The sequence below is a fragment of the Phoxinus phoxinus genome, assembly GCF_949152265.1.
Source record: "Phoxinus phoxinus genome assembly, chromosome: 13".
In the NCBI taxonomy this organism is placed as follows: domain Eukaryota; kingdom Metazoa; phylum Chordata; class Actinopteri; order Cypriniformes; family Leuciscidae; genus Phoxinus; species Phoxinus phoxinus.
Genome location: NC_136888.1, coordinates 30,043,083 through 30,064,229, shown reverse-complemented (window position 1 = coordinate 30,064,229; position 21,147 = coordinate 30,043,083). Strand labels below are relative to the sequence as shown.

Sequence of the window (21,147 nt, the reverse complement as noted above, 5' to 3'; positions counted from 1 at the left end):
AGTTCTGCTTCTCTGCGTGTTAATGTGGTTCAAAATGCCGGTTTGTAAATCACCAATGGGTTATGCCCCACATTTAAAACCAATAAATTAGATAACAAAATGTCAAACCGAGTGGTAAACAAATAACCCTACATTCTTAAAAAAAAAATTCCTAAAGGGTTTTTTCGCAGGGGTTCTCAACCCTGACCCTTGAGATCCACTTTCCTGCAGAGTTTATCTCCAACCTTGATCAAACTCAAAATTTCTAGTAGGCTACTCCTAAAGACCTAGGGTGCATCTCAATCAGCTCGCTAGCTTCCCTTGGTCGTGAATCAGTATATCGTGTACATTAATTCAGGCACTAAGGACAGTAATAAGGACCCTGCTCACTACACATTGGGACCATATACTGTCTATGATTGGGACACTGATGACTATTTATGGTGACATGACAACGTCTAAAACATCACTACTGGTGTTTATGAACAACAGCAGAACTGATGTTTTTCTGACATTATTTTTAAAATCTTATCTAGTACATTACTAGACCCTAGTTCACGCTTTCATCATTTCACGACTTGACTACTTTAATTCTCTTTTCTTTAACCGCAGTGAACAGTTCTTAAAATAACTATTATTTTCTTTGTGTAAAGAACATAATCATAATCTAAAGAACGTTTTTTTCACTATAATGACCCTTTTTCGTAATGGAAAGGTCTCATGGATTTGAAAGATTCTTCATGGAACCACTGATGCAAATAAAGAACCTTTATTTTCAAGAGAAGACATTTTCTAAGATTTTTTTTTTCAATTATTTTAAACCAACGGTTTTAGCATTTCAAACAACTTACATGTTTGATATTTTGTGACATTCAAACACTTTTCAACGTCTTAAGTGTTCAAATAGCCGACATGATGTGAGGCTAGGCTACTAAGTTACATATTAGCCTACCTGTAGGCTACTACATATTAGCCTACCTGTAGGCTACTACATATTAGCCTACCTGTAGGCTACTAATAGACTAGAGAAAGTAGAGAACTGCCCAGATATCCACCTTTGCAGTAGATTATCAAACTCAACCGCACCCATATCTCTCCGCCCAATGTACAGACTAATGCTGTAATGTAACAGTGAGCTGTCAAAGAGCTTCTATCATTGTTAGCGACAGGACAAGAACCTTCCGTTCAAATCAGCAAGGCTGCATTAGTGCATACTGTACGTGCTCTAGTTCTGTCGCATTGCGTGCGTCGCCGTCTGGGCGCGAGCCTGATCAAAGGTCGAACCTGCAGGACCCGCAGCTGCGCGGTGAGCAGAGACCCATTGCACCGCTTTAACTCGAGTGGTCTAACTAACTTATCGTACTAGCTATCGCTGGGGCGAGGCTTTGACACCATCTATCGAAAATGACTCAGGAATGAGTCTCTAGAGTTCACTGTTCAGATCGGTCGCGAGCACAGAGACTGTTAAAGATCCAGCGCTCGCCTCTGGTTTCTTTCTTCAGTTGGTCCCCATACAAGACTGACAATGCCTAAGCCTGTAAGTATTTCTTTTCTTTTTTTATTAAACATCAAATTTATGTTTACATAGGGGTAAATTCTGGTTGATTTGGACACTTTTTGGCCAAAAAGTGTCCCACTCAACCTGAATTCACCCCTAAGAACAGAAATAGATAGCGTAATAAATGGGAACAATTATATAAGTTAAACTGCCTATTTGTGTGAATGAAGTAGCCTAGTAAGTCTATGTCTATCCTAATTTATGTTTATTCTTGATAAATATGTTGAATTATTTCTTATTTAGTGGGTTTTGTATCTATATTGACTTACAGGGATCTATCAAAAATACTCATTACATCACAAAAAGTTTCATAGTTTAAGATTATTTGATATTTTATTCAATATTTTTGTAATCTGTTCTGACAAAATCCATAATGTTGAAAGACAGGATATTTTGTTTGTATTCAGCAGTTAAACCAAGCTAAAGCAGCCATTTATTAGCCTACTATAGCCTATTGCCTCATTATTTTTTGTCAATGTTGAGGAGTAAAATGGCATATCTTATTAATGCTTGTGATAAGTGGCTATTTCTGAAATTACATTATGATCTTTATATTTAATCTTCAAAAGGTATAGTTATCACCTCAAACTTTAGGAGGATACTAACTATGAATTTGATGGTTAACATGCTTGAGTATGAGTCTTTACTCATTAACTAAACTTAGACAATGAGGATGAGTTCATGCTGTGTTCATGGGCGCAGAATGCTGCAAAAGTAAAAGATTAGCTAGATGTGCTGCTGTGAACATACTTTTGACTTTAGTATTTGAATACCAGGATGTGATGTCACTCTAATTATTGCTGAGAGGTTACTGATAAACCCGCTTATTATTCATCAAGGTTTTAATCTTTATTTATTTGTAAGTATTTGGGCTATTTTAGTGGTATAAGAGTGGAATATTTATTTCTGCACACCGCATGGACATGTTACAAGTCGTGGTAATGTTAAAATGTATATTTTAACTGGGAAAGCTATTAATTCTCATCAACAATTCTCTGAGAGAAATATGGAGATACAGCATTCCCAAGTTTGTCCCCATTGTTGAGTATCATGTTATAATTTAATAAAAAATATAAAGGTTCCAAAAGGGGGGTTTCGCAATAATACCATAAAAGAACCACTTTTGGTTCCCCCGAAGAACCATTTATTTTTTAGCGTGAAGAATATTTTATAGTTACTTCCTTTAATGTTAAGGTTCTTCATGAACCATTGATACCAATAAAGAACAGTCTATTATCAAAGATTACAATTGTTAGAAAAGATAATTCAATTGAAATTGTCCCCTCGTTGCTTGAAACGTACAAAGTCCTTTCAGGATTATCACACAGACATACTTTAAACCCCAGCTGCAATTATTGTGCATGCAGTTTTCATAAACTCATATGAATTGAGAGACTGTACTTTGTCAATACTTTCAGTGGTGGAAAGAGTACTAACAAATTGTAGTTAAGTAAAAGTATTGCTACTTAAGTAATAATTTAGGCTACTTGAGTACAAGTAGAAGTATTGAAAAATAATATGACTCAAGTAAGAGTAAATAAGTAGTTTGCTTAAAAACTACTCAAGTAACTACGTTACAAAGTACTTTAGTATTATTTTTCTATTTTTACCCAAAATGGGGAGATGATAGCGATATGGAGCGTTCTGTTTCATTCAATCTGTTTGATTCATACTGGAAGCCCAGTACTGATTAATCCCTCACGCAGAAAGTCCACAAGTGAGATTCATAGAAGTATTAAACTTATGAAATTTCAGGAAATGCCTTATATGGATATAATAACATGCACATATAGACGTTTTGACTGATGAAATATGAAGACAAACAGATGATAGCGATAATATATCTGTGTTCATCAAGCTATCTCAGGTATTTTCATAAGAATGATGTATGTCTTTAAAGGGTAATATCTACCCTTGAACGCCCCGCCCCCCAGCCGAACTGAAAGTTTTGATTTGGTTTTGCACCCGAGTCAGACCTGTCAGTTATTGGCTGAACTGCTTCAGTTCTGTCAGTTATTGGCTGAAACCCAGGGCTCCATCACAGTAGTTTGAAAAGTGTCTGTCAAATGTCAGCTTGCCCTGTTGCTCCGTCGGCACCTTTGTCTAGGTACTTTGTACTTTTGGTGAAAATTAAATGTAGCAAAGTTGAATACTTTATTTTTATTCTACTCAAGTAAGAGTAAAAGTACCACAATTTAATTATACTCAAGAAAGTAGAAAAAAATTAAAAAATCTACTCAAGTACTGTAACAAAAGTATTTGTAATTAGTTACTTTCCACCTCTGAATACTTTATACATTGAAAAAATTAATTTGGCAAGACCATTGAAACAAACTAAGAAAAGCTGATTAAAAAGTTTAAAAGAAACGGTGACCAGCATCATATACATTAGAACCTGAAAGTTAATGTCTACTCTATTTCCATTTTCCATTAATTATCCAAATACGCTTATTTAATCTGAGATGAGACCTAAAGCTTATTTGTGGAGCACAAACACTTGTGTGTGATTTGAGGAGAAGTGGGTTAGCACTGTCTTGTGAGGTACTCTTTACCCTCCAAGGCAAATGAGACACGCAGGTGTCATGACGTCTTTCTTCCGGCTAGATAACGTGTAGCTCTGATGGTTGCTCATGGAGATGGTGACTGCTGGATTAAACAGCACTCATGCAGTCTGTTCCATTACCAGGACAAATCCAACCGAGAGGACAAGCTTTGAAGATTATAGATTATACCTGCCATGCTGGCGTTGAGATTATTAATTTTTATTTGCTTTGGATACGGAGAGGCTGAAGCTGCCAATAATAAGCAGCTTGTTTGCCACTTATGATGAGATTTTTGATTACTGAAAGCATATGTGCTAATGTATTATGTGTGTAGTGTAGTTGTCATATATAAGGAAACCATATTAGTTACAGCAGTGATTTAAGCTCTTTTGACACAGCTGCCAGCCTATTGTGCTTTATCTAAGGGCTTGCTGATAAGCTTCATTTGCATTATGTTACACTGATAGTGATACTCAGAAGACTGAACACCTTGTGCTACTATTTAATTGTAATTTTATTCACATCATTGTACATTATTTCTTACTAAAACTGAGAGTTATGTTTGTTTATTTTATTTTAAAACGGACAGTGCATAATTGACATGAGCTGATGAGCACTTGTGTAAATGTGCCATATATATATATATATATATATATATATATATATATATATGAGAGTTATGTTTGTTTATTTTATTTTAAAACGGACAGTGCATAATTGACACGAGCACTTGTGTAAATGTGCCATATTTATATTTATATATATATATATATATGTACAGACATGCACACACACATATATATATAAATATAAAATATATATTTGGGATGCAGTGGTGTAAAGCGTGGGATGCAGTGGTGTAAAGCGTGGGATGCAGTGGTGTAAAGTGTGGGATGCAGTGGTGTGGGATGCAGTGGTGTAAAGTGTGGGATGCAGTGGTGTAAAGTGTGGGATGCAGTGGTGTAAAGCGTGGGATGCAGTGGTGTAAAGTGTGGGATGCAGTGGTGTAAAGCGTGGGATGCAGTGGTGTAAAGCGTGGGATGCAGTGGTGTAAAGCGTGGGATGCAGCAGTGGTGTAAAGTGTGGGATGCAGTGGTGTAAAGTGTGGGATGCAGTGGTGTAAAGCGTGGGATGCAGTGGTGTAAAGCGTGGGATGCAGTGGTGTAAAGAGTGGGATGCAGTGGTGTAGAGCATGGGATGCAGTGGTGTAAAGCGTGGGATGCAGTGGTGTAAAGCGTGGGATGCAGTGGTGTAAAGAGTGGGATGCAGTGGTGTAAAGATGCAGTGGTGTAAAGTGTGGGATGCAGTGGTGTAAAGATGCAGTGGTGTAAAGTGTGGGATGCAGTGGTGTAAAGTGTGGGATGCAGTGGTGTAAAGTGTGGGATGCAGTGGTGTGGGATGCAGTGGTGTAAAGCGTGGGATGCAGTGGTGTAAAGTGTGGGATGCAGTGGTGTAAAGTGTGGGATGCAGTGGTGTGGGATGCAGTGGTGTAAAGCGTGGGATGCAGTGGTGTAAAGTGTGGGATGCAGTGGTGTAAAGTGTGGGATGCAGTGGTGTAAAGTGTGGGATGCAGTGGTGTAAAGTGTGGGATGCAGTGGTGTGGTATGCAGTGGTGTAAAGCGTGGGATGCAGTGGTGTAAAGTGTGGGATACAGTGGTGTAAAGTGTGGGATGCAGTGGTGTAAAGATGCAGTGGTGTAAAGTGTGGGATGCAGTGGTGTAAAGTTTGGGATGCAGTGATGTAAAGCGTGGGATGCAGTGGTGTGGGATGCAGTGGTGTAAAGTGTGGGATGCAGTGGTGTAAAGTGTGGGATGCAGTGGTGTAAAGTTTGGGATGCAGTGATGTAAAGCATGGGATGCAGTGGTGTGGGATGCAGTGGTGTAAAGTGTGGGATGCAGTGGTGTAAAGTGTGGGATGCAGTGGTGTAAAGATGCAGTGGTGTAAAGTGTGGGATGCAGTGGTGTAAAGCGTGGGATGCAGTGGTGTAAAGCGTGGGATGCAGTGGTGTAAAGTGTGGGATGCAGTGGTGTAAAGTGTGGGATGCAGTGGTGTAAAGCGTGGGATGCAGTGGTGTAAAGCGTGGGATGCAGTGGTGTAAAGCGTGGGATGCAGTGGTGTAAAGCGTGGGATGCAGTGGTGTAAAGCGTGGGATGCAGTGGTGTAAAGCGTGGGATGCAGTGGTGTGGGATGCAGTGGTGTGGGATGCAGTGGTGTAAAGCGTGGGATGCAGTGGTGTGGGATGCAGTGGTGTAAAGCGTGGGATGCAGTGGTGTAAAGCGTGGGATGCAGTGGTGTAAAGCGTGGGATGCAGTGGTGTGGGATGCAGTGGTGTAAAGAGTGGGATGCAGTGGTGTAAACTGTGGGATGCAGTGGTGTAAAGCGTGGGATGCAGTGGTGTAAAGCGTGGGATGCAGCAGTGGTGTAAAGTGTGGGATGCAGTGGTGTAAAGTGTGGGATGCAGTGGTGTAAAGCGTGGGATGCAGTGGTGTAAAGTGTGGGATGCAGTGGTGTAAAGCGTGGGATGCAGTGGTGTAAAGAGTGGGATGCAGTGGTGTAGAGCATGGGATGCAGTGGTGTAAAGCGTGGGATGCAGTGGTGTAAAGCGTGGGATGCAGTGGTGTAAAGCGTGGGATGCAGTGGTGTAAAGTGTGGGATGCAGTGGTATAAAGTGTGGGATGCAGTGGTGTAAAGCGTGGGATGCAGTGGTGTAAAGTGTGGGATGCAGTGGTGTAAAGCGTGGGATGCAGTGGTGTAAAGAGTGGGATGCAGTGGTGTAAAGAGTGGGATGCAGTGGTGTAAAGCGTGGGATGCAGTGGTGTAAAGCGTGGGATGCAGTGGTGTGGGATGCAGTGGTGTAAAGTGTGGGATGCAGTGGTGTAAAGTGTGGGATGCAGTGGTGTAAAGCGTGGGATGCAGTGGTGTAAAGCGTGGGATGCAGTGGTGTAAAGCGTGGGATGCAGTGGTGTAAAGTGTGGGATGCAGTGGTGTAAAGCGTGGGATGCAGTGGTGTAAAGCGTGGGATGCAGTGGTGTAAAGCGTGGGATGCAGTGGTGTAAAGCGTGGGATGCAGTGGTGTAAAGTGTGGGATGCAGTGGTGTACAAAAACGTGGGATGCAGACAGTGGTGTAAAGCGTGGGATGCAGTGGTGTAAAGCGTGGGATGCAGTGGTGTAAAGCGTGGGATGCAGTGGTGTAAAGCGTGGGATGCAGTGGTGTAAAGCGTGAGATGCAGTGGTGTAAAGCGTGAGATGCAGTGGTGTAAAGCGTGGGATGCAGTGGTGTAAAGCGTGGGATGCAGTGGTGTAAAGCGTTGGATGCAGTGGTGTAAAGTGTGGGATGCAGTGGTGTAAAGCGTGAGATGCAGTAGTGTAAAGCGTGGGACGCAGTGGTGTAAAGCGTGGGATGCAGTGGTGTAAAGCGTGGGACGCAGTGGTGTAAAGCGTGGGATGCAGTGGTGTAAAGTGTGGGATGCAGTGGTGTAAAGCGTGGGATGCAGTGGTGTAAAGAGTGGGATGCAGTGGTGTAAAGCATGACGCCACCGGACTCTCGCGCAGTGGAGACGTGTTCTCTGGAGTGACGAATCGTGCTACTCTGTCTGGGAATCCGATGAACGAATCTGGGTTTGGCAGTTGCCAGGAGAACGGTACTTGGCGCCTTAGTTCCAGAGAAAGGAACTTTTATTGCTTCAGCACACCAAGACATTTTGGACAATTTCATGCTCCCAACTTTGTGGGAGCAATTTGGGGATGACCCCTTCCTGTTCCAACATGACTGTGCACCAGTGCACAAAGCTAGGTCCATAAAGACATGGATGAGCGAGTTTGGTGTGGAGAAACTTAACTGGCCTGCACAGAGTCCTGACCTCAACCCGATAGAACACCTTTGGGATGAATAGAGCGGTGACTGCGAGCCAGGCCTTCATATCACAACAGAAACATATTGGCACAAAAACTACATCAAAGTCGAATTACATCAAAACATTGACAATTTTTTAGACACAATCACAGATTTTTTTTTTTTTTTTTTTTACCATAAATTATTAGGTAAATTATTTTATTACTTTAATAATAATAAAAAAATTATAAGAATGTTACTGTGAAAGAGCATGTATTGTCTTATCTCTTTTCGCCATGAATTTTATAGTGATGTAGAATTAAATACCTTTTTCAATTCAGCAAGGATGCATTAAATTGATCAAAAGTGATAGTAAAGACATTTATAATGTTACAAAATATTTATATTTTAAATAAACACTGAACTTTCTATCAATCTTTCTATTTTTATTAAAAAATCCTGAAACAATTGTATCACTGTTTCCACCAAAATATGAACTATTTTCAACATTAATAATAATAAGTAATGCTTCTTGAGCAACAAATCAGCATGATTTCTGAAGGATCATGTGACACTGAAGACCGATGCTGAAAATTCAGATTTGCATCACAGAAATAAATTACATTTTAAAATATTTTAAAATAGAAAAGTTATTTAAAATTGTAATACTATTTCATAATGTTACTGTTTTATTGTATTTTTTTTCATCAAATAAATGCAGCCTTGATGAGAGACTTATTTCAAAAACAAAAAAATCTTACCAACCCCAAACTTTTGTGGCATGGTTACTATGAATTAAAGTTAACCAGTTTTATATAGCTTTTGTATCATTCATATATCATTCATTATTTTTTTTTATTTTTTTTTTAAATTCTACTGTACCATTTTGCACAACATATAGAGCTTAAAGTGGTAAAAATTGTTGCAACTTTGTATTGTCAGCAATTAACCAACAGTAGGTGGCCAAAACATGCAGATCATTTACTTGCTGATGTGGCTAAATACTAACACCAGGGTGTAATGGTTATTGCAGTGTGAGTATTATTGCTTGAACTTTTCTCGTGATTAGAGCCACTAAATGTGCACTAATCATGGATATATGAAGGTCTTCTATTTATGCTTTGCGAATAGGAACTAGTAAGAGGAAGCAAGCGTTGAACTGAAATGTTGATGGGTCTGAAAATAACTTTGCTAACGTTTGTTGCACAAGTTTGAAGGGTTTATCTTTACAGCTCTAGAGTAGTTCACATGAAGGTTGTGTAACTTTGACAGCACTTGTAAGGCTCTGTCAAGGTTCACCGGGTCGTTATGAAAGCTTGTGTAAAGTGTGCTGGACTGAAACGTGACCTTGGACAAGAGATTGTCACCATGGAAGTCATGAAATCTCTTCCAGAAACAGATTTTTATGTCTTGTTACTGTTGTATAGAGTTTCAGTTTAAGTAGATTTCAAGTATGTTTGCAAGTTTTTTTTTTTTAATCTCATAAATTGTAAAATACACTGCATGGCCAAACATTTTTTTTTGCATTTAAACATGCAAATACTTAAGTCTATGATTGGATCAGTATTACAGTGATTATTATATTTCTAGCATGTTTTATGTTTGGCAACAGTTCTTCTAACCCTGATTGATGGAGTGTGTATCTTTTCATTTCTTAAACAACCATGTATGAAGACACATCAGGGCCATATTCCAGGATGACAATGTCAGGATTCACCAGGCTCAAATTGTGAAAGAATGGTTGTGACGAGCATGAAGAATCATTTTCACACATGAATCGGCTCCTCTGAGTCCAGATCTTAAACTCATTGAAAGTCTTTGAGATGTGCCGGAGGAGACTTTACAGAGCGCTGGACTCTTGCATTGTCAATACAAGATCTTGACCAAAAAATGCTACACCTCTTGATTGAAATACATGTTGTGATGTTATTTCCATCAAGCGATGCATAATTATTTTAAAGCTCGAGCCGGGCCATTGTATATTACAGTATCCCAGATTAGTAATGTTCGTTGGATCTGTTGAAACCATCTAAGATGTCAGTTCTCTGGAAGATATTACATAATGCATATCTGTCATAAGGCTTTATTGCCTGTGGCCTTGTAGAATGACATATAATTTAGCTGGCATAATATTCCATGATTATAGTTAACATGCTTCTGATGGTTGATATTCTGACTGATGTGATTTTAAATATCTGATTTGACAATGGTGTTATGTAATTCAAATATTTTGTTCTGTTGTAATGGTACATTTAATATTTTCTACAAATACCAACAATACCCTACTTTAATTTATTCCAATTCTTGATACAATGACAATGAAAAAACACTCACTTTTGTCCGTTCTTTGCAGATCAATGTCCGTGTCACCACTATGGATGCCGAGCTGGAATTTGCAATCCAGTCAGTTACAACAGGCAAGCAGCTCTTCGAGCAGGTAAAGCACTTACATAGTACTTACATGTGTTTTTAAGCTAAGGAGTAAATTGCGTCCACTTTATATACAGACGATGAAACATTTTTTGTAGTTTCACATTGCATGCTGGGAAAATAAATCAAGCTTATTTCAAAACTAATGGGAATTTCTTTTTAAATTAGAAGACCTCACCAAACTATGAAAATCTAATTTATATGCACTTGCATAAGTAATACTTTCATACTATTTCCTACTAGGCAAATGCACTACTTTTGTTTTATCACAATGGCTCATAAACTTGAAGTGACTTGTACACTTTAAAAATAACTATTATTTACTAGTAACAAACTAGTAACTAGTAACAAAGTTTTGTAGCTAATTGCTAAAGCATTTTTGTTACCTTAGAGACACACCCGAATTCATGCTTATGACTATAGTCAATGGGTGTAAATCATTTTTTAGATACTGTTGAGATTAGTAATGCGGGACTACCTTGGTATATGGTGATTAGTGAGGTATGATATGACAGGACTGTATATGGACTATAGGTGGTGGACACCGTCTCTGCCTGTTTGTACACACCTAACTGATAAGAGGGTGGGTTGGTTGGTAGTTTCCCTCCCTGTTGATAGCATGAACTCTCATTGTAGAGTTCCTATCCTAATCTTCTCAGAACAGAGACTCTCCCATTGTTTGACATCCAACATAAGGTCATGCTTGTTTATCGAGTGTCGCAGGTGATTAGGTATTATGTTTTAAATTTACGTCATAGGAATCGATATCACAATTTGTTTACATTTGTCATTGTGTTGGTTAGTCGCATGCAACTGGTTGAATTTTATCCTCTGTGTTAATGTATTCAGGTGGTTAAGACGGTGGGTTTGCGTGAGGTTTGGTACTTCGGTCTTTATTACACGGACAACAAAGGCTTTCTGACATGGCTGAAACTGGACAAAAAGGTATATTTGATTTTATACAGAAAATGTATTGTATTTGAACCCATATTTGCACCACTAATACATGCTTATTAATCACAATGCTTGGATTAATGTTAATAATATGTTAATGTTAATATGCTTTTTTGAATATTACCTTTTAATGCAGAGTGTAATGTTGCTGTTTGTGAATGTAAAAGGTCTGCTAAGTTTGATAGATCAAAGTAAAGTTATTGTCTCCTAAAAGAAAGAATCGATTCTGAATTGCAACAATGTAACACAAATTCATAATGCCTATGGTCTTCATTGGCTGCCCGCGAACAGTGTCTATTTTTCCCCGTCCTCAAACACTGTGGTTGTAGCTTGAGACTGAAAGAGTTTGGTTCGTGTTGTCGACATGTTGAGAAGACGCTGTTTTCAGAGCTGCGAATCCACTTTGCATGCATTTCAAAAGGATAGACTGGGCCGTTTGACCAATCAGAGCAGAGCAGACTCACGGAAAGGCAAAATAATCCCATAGACTTACAGGCACCCAATCCAAATCTACAGATTAAAAAAGGTCACTTTTGTAGCCACAATAGAAACTACCTAAAACACCCTAGCAAACATCCTAACAACATAGGAATGTGCTAAAAACCACTGAGAATGTGTTAGCTTTTTTAGTTATTTTACTACTCTTACATTTACTATGAAGGCTGACTTTCTGACATGTGATTGCCTTTGCTTTTGACAGGACTGTATACTTGCAACATGACACATTTGATAAACTTACTAAAGTTCAGGTTTTTGAACAACAGTTCAATTTTTCACTCTTGAAATGTTCATTCCAGTTAACTCATATTTTGTAGAGTTGCCATATTTATTGTACATGCAATCACCTAATATACATATCATCATATAGTAATACAGCCCAGTAGACAAAACCATATATGTAGATTGCTAGTCAAATAAACATTGACCACTACAGGATTCCTGTTAAAGAAGTCACGAGTCATGCAGCTGATGTTGAACTTTGATTATTGCTCAACAATGGGGAAAATAAGAAAAAGAATACATTAAATCAATAGCTGAGTCACGGAAATATCTGCATTTTATCATGGCATCTAGAACTGAACATTGATATATAGTCATTTACTTTGTATGTTAACAATCACTCTATCTTTTGAAATATACTTCTTACCTATCACCTCATATTGTTTCCATCAGCATTTGGGAACGCAAAGTTTCTTGGGGGAATGCAACAGTTTTGAAAGCATTAAAAAAATTATATTTTTCCTCCCATCTCATTTATTTCCCTGTCACCATGTTCCTTAGAGAAACCAACAATCATTCTTCAATCTGATTTCATAGGTGTCCTCTCAAGAGGTAAAGCAAGAGAACCCTCTGCAGTTTAAGTTTCGGGCCAAGCACTACCCTGAGGACGTGTCCGAGGAACTGATTCAGGACATCACAAAAAAGCTTTTCTTCCTGCAAGTGAAGGAAGGCATCTTGAGCGATGAGGTCTACTGCCCCCCAGAGACAGCAGTGCTCTTGGCCTCATATTCTGTACAGGCCAAGTTTGGAGACTACTCACTAGAATCCCAAAAAGCTGGATACCTGTCGTCTGAGAGGCTTCTGCCTCAGAGGTGAGGGGCGAAACTGCTAAAAAAAAACACGAATCCAGTGCATTCTAATGATTCAGCGAGTTGAAATGACTTAAATAAGATTTACATTAAGCACGGTCAATGTGATTTTGCCATGTAAGACATGTTACTGGATATTTGGTTGATCCTGGAACAACATTCCTGTCTGAAAATGTAGTCCTAACCCTATCCCTGCACCTAATCCTAACCCTACCCAGTTATCCCTAAAATCAGAGGTAAATGATAGGTGAATAGCACTGATGTAGAACCACCTAACTCTGGTTGTAAGCCTAAATTTGACAGAAACTGCAAATGTCAAGGTTATGGACTAAAATGAATTTTGATGTTCTGTTTCGTTTCCAATAGTTCCTGTTTCCCTGCTCTGTTTAGGAGGAACCTTTTCATAGTTCCTAGAACTATTGCCAAAAGTACCCGGGTTTTGGCGTGTTCGCACCACAGGAACTAGGAATAATTTTAGTTCTAGGAACTCCTTCTGGAGGAACTTATTTAGCTCTTACTTCAGAGTAGGGTCTAAACTAGCAGTATAGGAACTATCTGTGACGTTAGTGTATGCTGATTGGCCGAACGCACGCGAAACACCAGCACCCGCCATTTAAAAAAGCTGTGTAAACAAAGATTAAAGCCTTTTATTTACTCCACAAACTAACTCTACGAACATAGAAAACAGTGATAGATGGGCCTCTTAGCCTTTACGCTAAGGAGAAAGTCCAACGCAACTTTAAGGGGACCAAGCTAAGCATGATTATGTATTTCTGCTCAGCTAGCGACACTGGACATCATCAACCACACGGCATATGCTAATACCTTTTCATATACTGTGTCTACTTTCTATGTATAACAGTTCTATCTAATAACGTGTTAGACAGATAAACTAATGAACACGGAGAATGCGAGCATTGTGTGCTCAGGCTCTGGCGTTCTCAGCGTTGTCAAAATAAAGTTCTGCCGCGCCGCCAAAATAAAAGTCACAACAATAAGCAAAGCTTACGTGTCACTTCAGAGTTTCTACTGGCGGTGCGAATGCAACCAGGAAAATGTTCCTAAGGGAACCATTCGTTCTCAGGGAACCACCCTGGTGGCTATTTCCTAGAACTACCCTTTGCGAAAGTTTCGGTTTCCTTCGTTTATGATTATGCCCTCATTTGGTCCTATGGTTACATATTATGTTCTCCTTGTATTTATGCTCCCTGTTATGTTTCGTCCCTTGTCGGTTCTTGTTTATATTTGTGTGGTTGTGTTTCTATTGTTATTCTGTGATCTTTCCTAGTTTCATTGAAATTAAAGGTTTTTCTGGGGTAATCTCCTTCATCGTGTGATTGATACGGCCACACATGAGAGCAAACTTGTCCCTCAAATCTGATTGGTTGATTGAAATGTTGTTCCAGGATAAACAAAGATGTTAATCCAGAAACATGTTGTACTTGTGTGAACTTGGTGTCTGGGTCCACCTGATTTAAAGATAACCTTGTTAAAAAAAGCATAAATGTTTGTTACCAACTTAATTATTTAACGTTTATCCAACAAACTAAACAAAAAATGTTACCCGCTTGAATTTACCATTGTGTGTAAATATTTGTAAAATCAATTCGACTTTGTTTGGATCTCAAACAAAACTGACACAAAATACCAGAATTTCATTATTTTAATATGTCAGGGTCTGTGGCTGTAGTAAGCGCATGATGATGGAGAATTAAACACAAACAGTTTAGTAACAATAATACTCAGAACATGCATGTGATTTTGATATTCTGTTTACAGAGTGCTTGACCAGCACAAACTGTCTAAAGAGCAATGGGTGGAGAGGATCCAGATTTGGCATGAGGAGCACAGAGGAATCCTCAAGTGAGTTTTACTTATATGCTCCCATTCAGCTGGCCTACATATCGCTCCACAAGTTGATCATTTCTTTGAATTCTTTATCACTAGGGAAGATGCCATGCAGGAGTATCTAAAGATCTCACAGGATTTGGAGATGTATGGCGTCAACTATTTTGACATCAAGAACAAGAAAGGAACAGACCTGTGGTTAGGCGTGGATGCTTTGGGACTTAACATCTATGAAAAAGAAGACAGGTAAGCTCAGTGAGCAAGATCTGATTATTTAGAAATGTTAGTTGGGGATATTGGGGTCAGTGTGCCATGACTGTGTGGTTAATGACCTGCAGAGTGACCGTTCAAGCCCACAACAAGCCAAACAAGTCAACATCAACGCCTGCTGCTTATTATTGAAAGGTCAATGCACTCAAGGACTAATGTACTACAAAGTTTGAGATTTTTGTTATGTTTGTTGACAAACACACAAAAAAGACTTTACGATTACAAAAAAGATAACACTTTGTTACGCTACAGTAGTAAAAACAATAAATTGTGCATAATTACATGCAACTATCCCTAAACCAAACACTGATCCTACACAAGTACATGTTGTTAATTAACATTATTCAGTACATTAAATTAATTTTGTCTGTTCTTCATTACTTAGGCTGACTCCAAAGATTGGATTTCCTTGGAGTGAAATAAGGAACATCTCATTCAACGACAAGAAGTTCATAATCAAACCCATTGACAAAAAGGCTCCCGTAAGTCTTTGCATGAATGATTTAGTCTTTTCCCCCCTGAAATTATTGCCAACGACAAATAAGAGTATCGAAGGTGAAGAAAGGAAAAATCTTTTAAAAATCATTTAAAATACATGTGTCAAGTTTTTAGAAACGAACTCTTTGGATTCATGTTGGTTTCATATGGTTTTAAAACTTTAATACAATTTTCAAAGCTTAAATGTTATGACTTAATGATAAATGTCATGTGGTGTAACCATCTAATTAATAACATATTTTCCTTGATCAAAATTGTAAGAAAAGGTTTTTAAAATATTTTTCTTTTACTTTTGTCTGTATTACGATATATAAGGACATTTGAACCCCCTTCCCTCATATTTTTCATGTTATGCATCCAAAATATATCTAAATGAATTGTAATTCAGAAATTAAAAACATACTCTTCATAAAAGAAGTAGGTCTATATTCAAGTCATATGTACAGAATTGCATTTTTTATGTATTTTTTAATCATTCAAGAAGGCCGGTTATAATATATTTGCCCAATTATTTGTGCATATGACATTAAATGTGTCACATTCTGTTCTTTCTCTGTTGTTTTTGCAGGACTTTGTGTTCTATGCATCTCGTTTACGTATTAACAAGCGCATCTTGCACCTGTGCATGGGAAACCATGAACTTTACATGCAACGCAGGAAACCTGATACCATTGAGGTGCAGCAGATGAAGGCACAAGCCAGAGAGGAGAAACACCAGAGACAGATGGAGAGGTGAGGACACAGTGTTCAGTGCCCAGAGTGCGTCATTATATAGCAGTGAACAGCTGCCCTGTGATCACAGCAAGACACCAGGAAGCTCAGGCCAGATCACTAATGTTGGCCACAAAAATAGTTCATTTAATAAAATATTTATTTATTTATTTTCTTTGTGAATTTTCTCTTAAGGTTTTTCTTTTTCCTCATTGGTAGTATATTTGGGGCCAGATTAAAATTAGCTCAATCCCATAAAAGCGGCGATGGGAGTGGAAAGTTGTGCACGTGGTCTACTGACAACACACAAATTAAAGAACACGGTTACACTTAATTTCGATAGTCCGCTTTAGACATTCTACTAACTATAAGTAACTTTTCAACTACACGTCAACTAACTCTCATTAGAGTATCAGTAGACTGTCAGTAGACTGTTAGGTTAGGGTTAGGTGTTAGGGTTCGGGTTAGGAGAATAAGTTGACTTGTAGTTGCCAAGTTACTTATAGTCAGTTGAATGTCTGTTGGGGGACCAACAAAATAAAGTGTTAGCTAATATTAAGCAGACAGTCTACTAATACTCTAATGACAGTTAGTTGACTTGTAGCTGCAAAGTTACTTATATTTAGTAGAATGTCTAAAGTGGACTATCGAAATAAAGTGTTACCAAGAACACAGACACAGCCGGATCATTTCCATAATGATCAACACAAGAGCAGCGCAAATTAGCGTCTTGTTTAAGACTTGTTTTTGAGCGGTAAATAATGGCGCAAATACCAGTAAATTGATGAGCACAAACCTTAGTAAATCACCTTTCATGATCCATTTAAATACTCTCCTCCCATAAATTTTGCATCTGAAAGAGAAACTCCTTCAAATGCACATGCAATGAGGTCAGCCGCAAAAATAACCCTGTCCACGTCTTTTCAGTGCTAATTTTTCACTGCATGTCTTTAGTAAATCCCAACTGTGTTTTTTTTAACTGCAAAAGAGGGTTTGTGCTGGAGCAAGCTGTTAGTAAATGTGGCCCTAAGTGTGTTTGCTACCTGTTTTTTTCCCCCCAGAGCCCAGCTAGAGAATGAGAAGAAGAAAAGGGAGGCAATAGAGAAAGAAAAAGAGATAGTGGAGCGAGAGAAGAAAGAGATGATGATGAAGCTTGTCCAGGTTGAAGAGCAGACCAAAAAGGTTGAGAGAGGTAAGAATATTTCACTAGATGTCTGATCTCATATATTATTAGACTTTAGTAGACTTTACAGAGTTTGCTGGACTCTTTAAGTCCTTGTATTATCAATACAAGATCTTGACCAAAATTTGATGCATCGCTTGATGGAAATAACATCACAACATTTATTTCCATCAAGAGGTGTAGCATTTTTTGGTCAAGATCTTGTATTGACAATGCAAGAGTCCAGCGCTCCGTAAAGTCTCCTCCGGCACATCTCAAAGACTTTCAATGAGTTTAAGATCTGGACTCAGAGGAGCCGATTCATGTGTGAAAATGATTCTTCATGATCCTCACAACCATTCTTACACAATTTGAGCCTGATGAATCCTGACATTGTCATCCTGGAATATGGCCCTGATGTGTCTTCATACATGGTTGTTTAGGAAATGAAAAGCTACACACTCCATCAATCAGTGTTAGAAGAACTGTTGCCAAACATAAAACATGCTAGAAATATAATAATCACTGAGATACTGATCCAATCATAGACTTAAGTATTTGCTTATTAAAATCCAAACAGCTTGCGACTTATTTTTGGCCTTATTTTTGCAAATTAAACAAAATCCTGTGGCCACCCTACTTGGCACACACTTGAAAATAAATAATATTGTATAATTGAGTCACTGCTGCCCCCTTCTGGATGATTGTGTGTATTGTTCAGATCTGATAGAGCAGTTTGAGAAGGCACGGGTATTGGAGGAAGAGAGGCGGCGGGTGGAGCAGGAGGCAGCGCGTTTGGAGGCAGAGAGACAGGCGGCACTGATCGCTAAAGAAGAGCTGGCCAGGAAAGCTGAGGATCAGATGAAAAATCAGGAACAGCTGGTATGCTGGGGACAGTTTTACACACACACAAAACACCTTAAACATTGACACTAGCAAATTCTGTGACAGTTTGTGTAATGGGGCAGAATTATTTGTTTATCTACAGTGAAATAAAGAAAGATTTACCTTTTGGTTTCCCTTAAAAGGCAGCAGAGCTGGCGGAGTTCACTGCAAAGATTGTCTTGCTGGAGGAAGCCAGGAGAGTCAAGGAAGAGGAAGCCAATGAATGGCAGAGCAGGGTGAGTTTTGAACAGTATATCTGTTGAAAAAAGGGTTCAATTCTTCTCCTTATAACTGACCTCTCCACTTTTGTCAGGCTAAAGAGGTTCAGGGTGATCTGGAAAAGACCCGTGAGGAGTTGCAGCATGTTATGTCGTCCCCTGTGGCTGCTGCCCCTATGGCGGCCCGGGCCATGATGGAGGAGCCCTTGGAGAACGATCATGATGACCACGAGGAGAACAACAGCACCTACAGTGCCGAGTTGCCTGTGGAGGGCATAGAGGACCACCGCAACGAGGAGGAGCGCATCACGGAGGCAGAGAAGAACGAACGTGTGCAGAAACAGCTCATGGTAACATGCGTATCACCTTTCCTCAGACTTCATTATGTATGCATTATTAGTAGTAAGAATTGTGATTCATCACCAATCATTCATCAAATTCTGATGCTGAAAAACACCTTAAAACAGATCCTGATTCCTCATTGTTCCTCATGCCTTATACTTTTTTTTTAGTTTGTTCACAAACACACATAAAACTTACTTGTAGTTGTGATTTTGATTGATCTCAGTGATTTAGTGAATCTTTTGAACACCTAAAAACAGATCCAGATTCAATCACTGTTCAGTATCTGTATCTGGATGTTACATTGTTACACCAGTAGGTGGTGACCAGTGATTTATTTAATCATTTATTTATTTATTTATTGAGCGAGTGAGTGAGCAATAGGAGTCATTTTATCATTCGTTCAGGATATTTGTTCAAAAACACAGAGTCGTTCACAAATGAAACAAGCCTTATTATCCTTTTTTTTCAGTTTGTTCCAATACATATCTACATATAACACTTACTTTTTTATATTAATTTTGATTGATCTCAGTGATTTATTGAATCTTCTGAACACCTAAAACAGATCCAGATTCATCCACTGGTTTGTTAAGTATATATATCTGAAGGTTACATTTTTTTTTTCAGTTTATTTAAATACATATACAAACATAACACTTACTTGTAGTTGGGATTTTGATTCAATCAAAATAATTTGATTATCATTCGTTCAGGAAATTCTTTGTTTATTAACGAAACATGAAAGTCTTATCATCCTTTTTTCAGTTTGTTCACATACTACATACTATATACTTGCATAACACTGACTTGTAGTGGGGAATTTGATTCATTCAGTGATTCAAATCTGTTGAATCTGTAGTTTATATCCTTACACTACTAGGTGAGTATTTTTCCGAGTATTATTGATACAACAGATTAAAAACACTACAGTAGATTGATTTACAACTTGTTTACAATTACAAGCCGTGTTATTTCATATTATTTTAGGCTGTTCATAAAAGACATGCTTCATTCATACAGTTTTATAACATGGCACGTTTATTCGGTTAATTTGCGAACAACATGTTTCGTTCCACTGCCATGAATCCAAATATTTGATTTGAATTGTCTTTATTTGGTATTTACACTGTGATTAACTGTATCTCAAATTGTTTTTAGGCCCTGAGCTCTGAGCTAGCCGATGCCCGCGATAACTCTATGAAGACTCAGAACGACATTCTGCACAGTGAAAACGTAATAGCCGGGAGGGACAAGTACAAGACGCTTCGTCAGATCCGCATGGGCAACACCAAGCAGAGAATAGATGAGTTTGAAGCCTTGTAATGGCTGATCAGTTCTCCAGTAAACCTCGAGCACCAGCAGCGCTCTTGCTCATGTGTTGCTGTTCAAGAGGGAATTTATCTAATCATAAATGGTCTCACTTTGTATTTGCCATTTAAAACGACTGGGTTATTTACACACTGCACACTACTGTACACACTAGTACAGTAACTTTTTTTGACAAATATGGACAACATACTCATTCAAGGCACTAAAATGATGTGTGTGTTTTAAAGTTTGCCTTGAGAACACTTTTGAGATCCTATTTATGCTAATTGTGCCAAAGGCTTTGTCTCGAGAAATCATGTCATCTTTTATGGGAACCTTTTTAATGTGGCTAACTTAAGATCTTAATGTGTCATGAAACACATCACTTCCTCACAAAAAGGAGTTTTTATGTTTGAAAAGAACAAATTAACATATATATATATAAAAAAGCGTAAATGTAGTATGAGGATTGTAGATAATTATCTAAAACATGAATGAGATCAAATAGTGGCCATAACAAACAAGTCAATGTTTTTAACAGATTTTGATTAATTAAATGCTGCATAGTAAATTAGATTTTCTATGTAATATTTTGAAATAAAAATATGAAATTGATTTGAATGACTTCTTCTGTCTAGTTACTGTGGGATGAGAAATGCATGGTTAAACATGTTTTTGCGAAGGTCTGTGGCAGAATGTTTTTGAAGAAAAAAAATGCAATCTAAGATTTTTTTTGGACCATGACAGCAGCACAATCTCTTGACCGCGGATTTGTTCAGAATAGCAGAAAGGTTTGCATTGTCTGTTTATTAACCAGATGTCCTTATGCCGTGACCGTTAAAAGAAGTACAGTTTCATTTGCACTGATGCGCAGAGAGGCTGTTAAAGGCAAATTGTTATGCAAAGGGTGCGCCTGCTTGAACCCACAAAGGACCACTGATATTTACTCAAGGACTAGTGTTAATTATGTTGCTAGACAACAATTTTTGAAGCCTGGAAACCATTTGTTGAAATAT

General features: G+C 38.3%; 1 protein-coding gene across 1 annotated transcript; it reads left to right on the top strand.

Annotated features, from left to right (window-relative positions):
• The first annotated feature begins 1,099 nt into the window (after positions 1-1,099).
• ezra (ezrin a) lies at positions 1,100-20,750 on the top strand. The gene is made up of 13 exons (XM_079632837.1): positions 1,100-1,516; positions 10,267-10,350; positions 11,193-11,288; positions 12,615-12,889; positions 14,666-14,749; positions 14,834-14,980; positions 15,390-15,486; positions 16,071-16,234; positions 17,275-17,405; positions 18,097-18,257; positions 18,404-18,496; positions 18,574-18,828; positions 19,982-20,750. The coding sequence occupies exons 1-13, from the start codon at positions 1,505-1,507 to the stop codon at positions 20,144-20,146; spliced, it is 1,764 nt and encodes a 587-aa protein (XP_079488963.1). The 5' UTR covers positions 1,100-1,504; the 3' UTR covers positions 20,147-20,750.
• The last annotated feature ends 397 nt before the right edge of the window (positions 20,751-21,147 follow it).

Excerpts from the sequence above, each read along its gene's own strand:
- ezra (XM_079632837.1), top strand. Across the intron at positions 14,750-14,833 it reads GAGCACAGAGGAATCCTCAA|GGAAGATGCCATGCAGGAGT; the intron begins GTGAGTTTTACT and ends CTTTATCACTAG. Across the intron at positions 17,406-18,096 it reads GACCAAAAAGGTTGAGAGAG|ATCTGATAGAGCAGTTTGAG; the intron begins GTAAGAATATTT and ends TGTATTGTTCAG.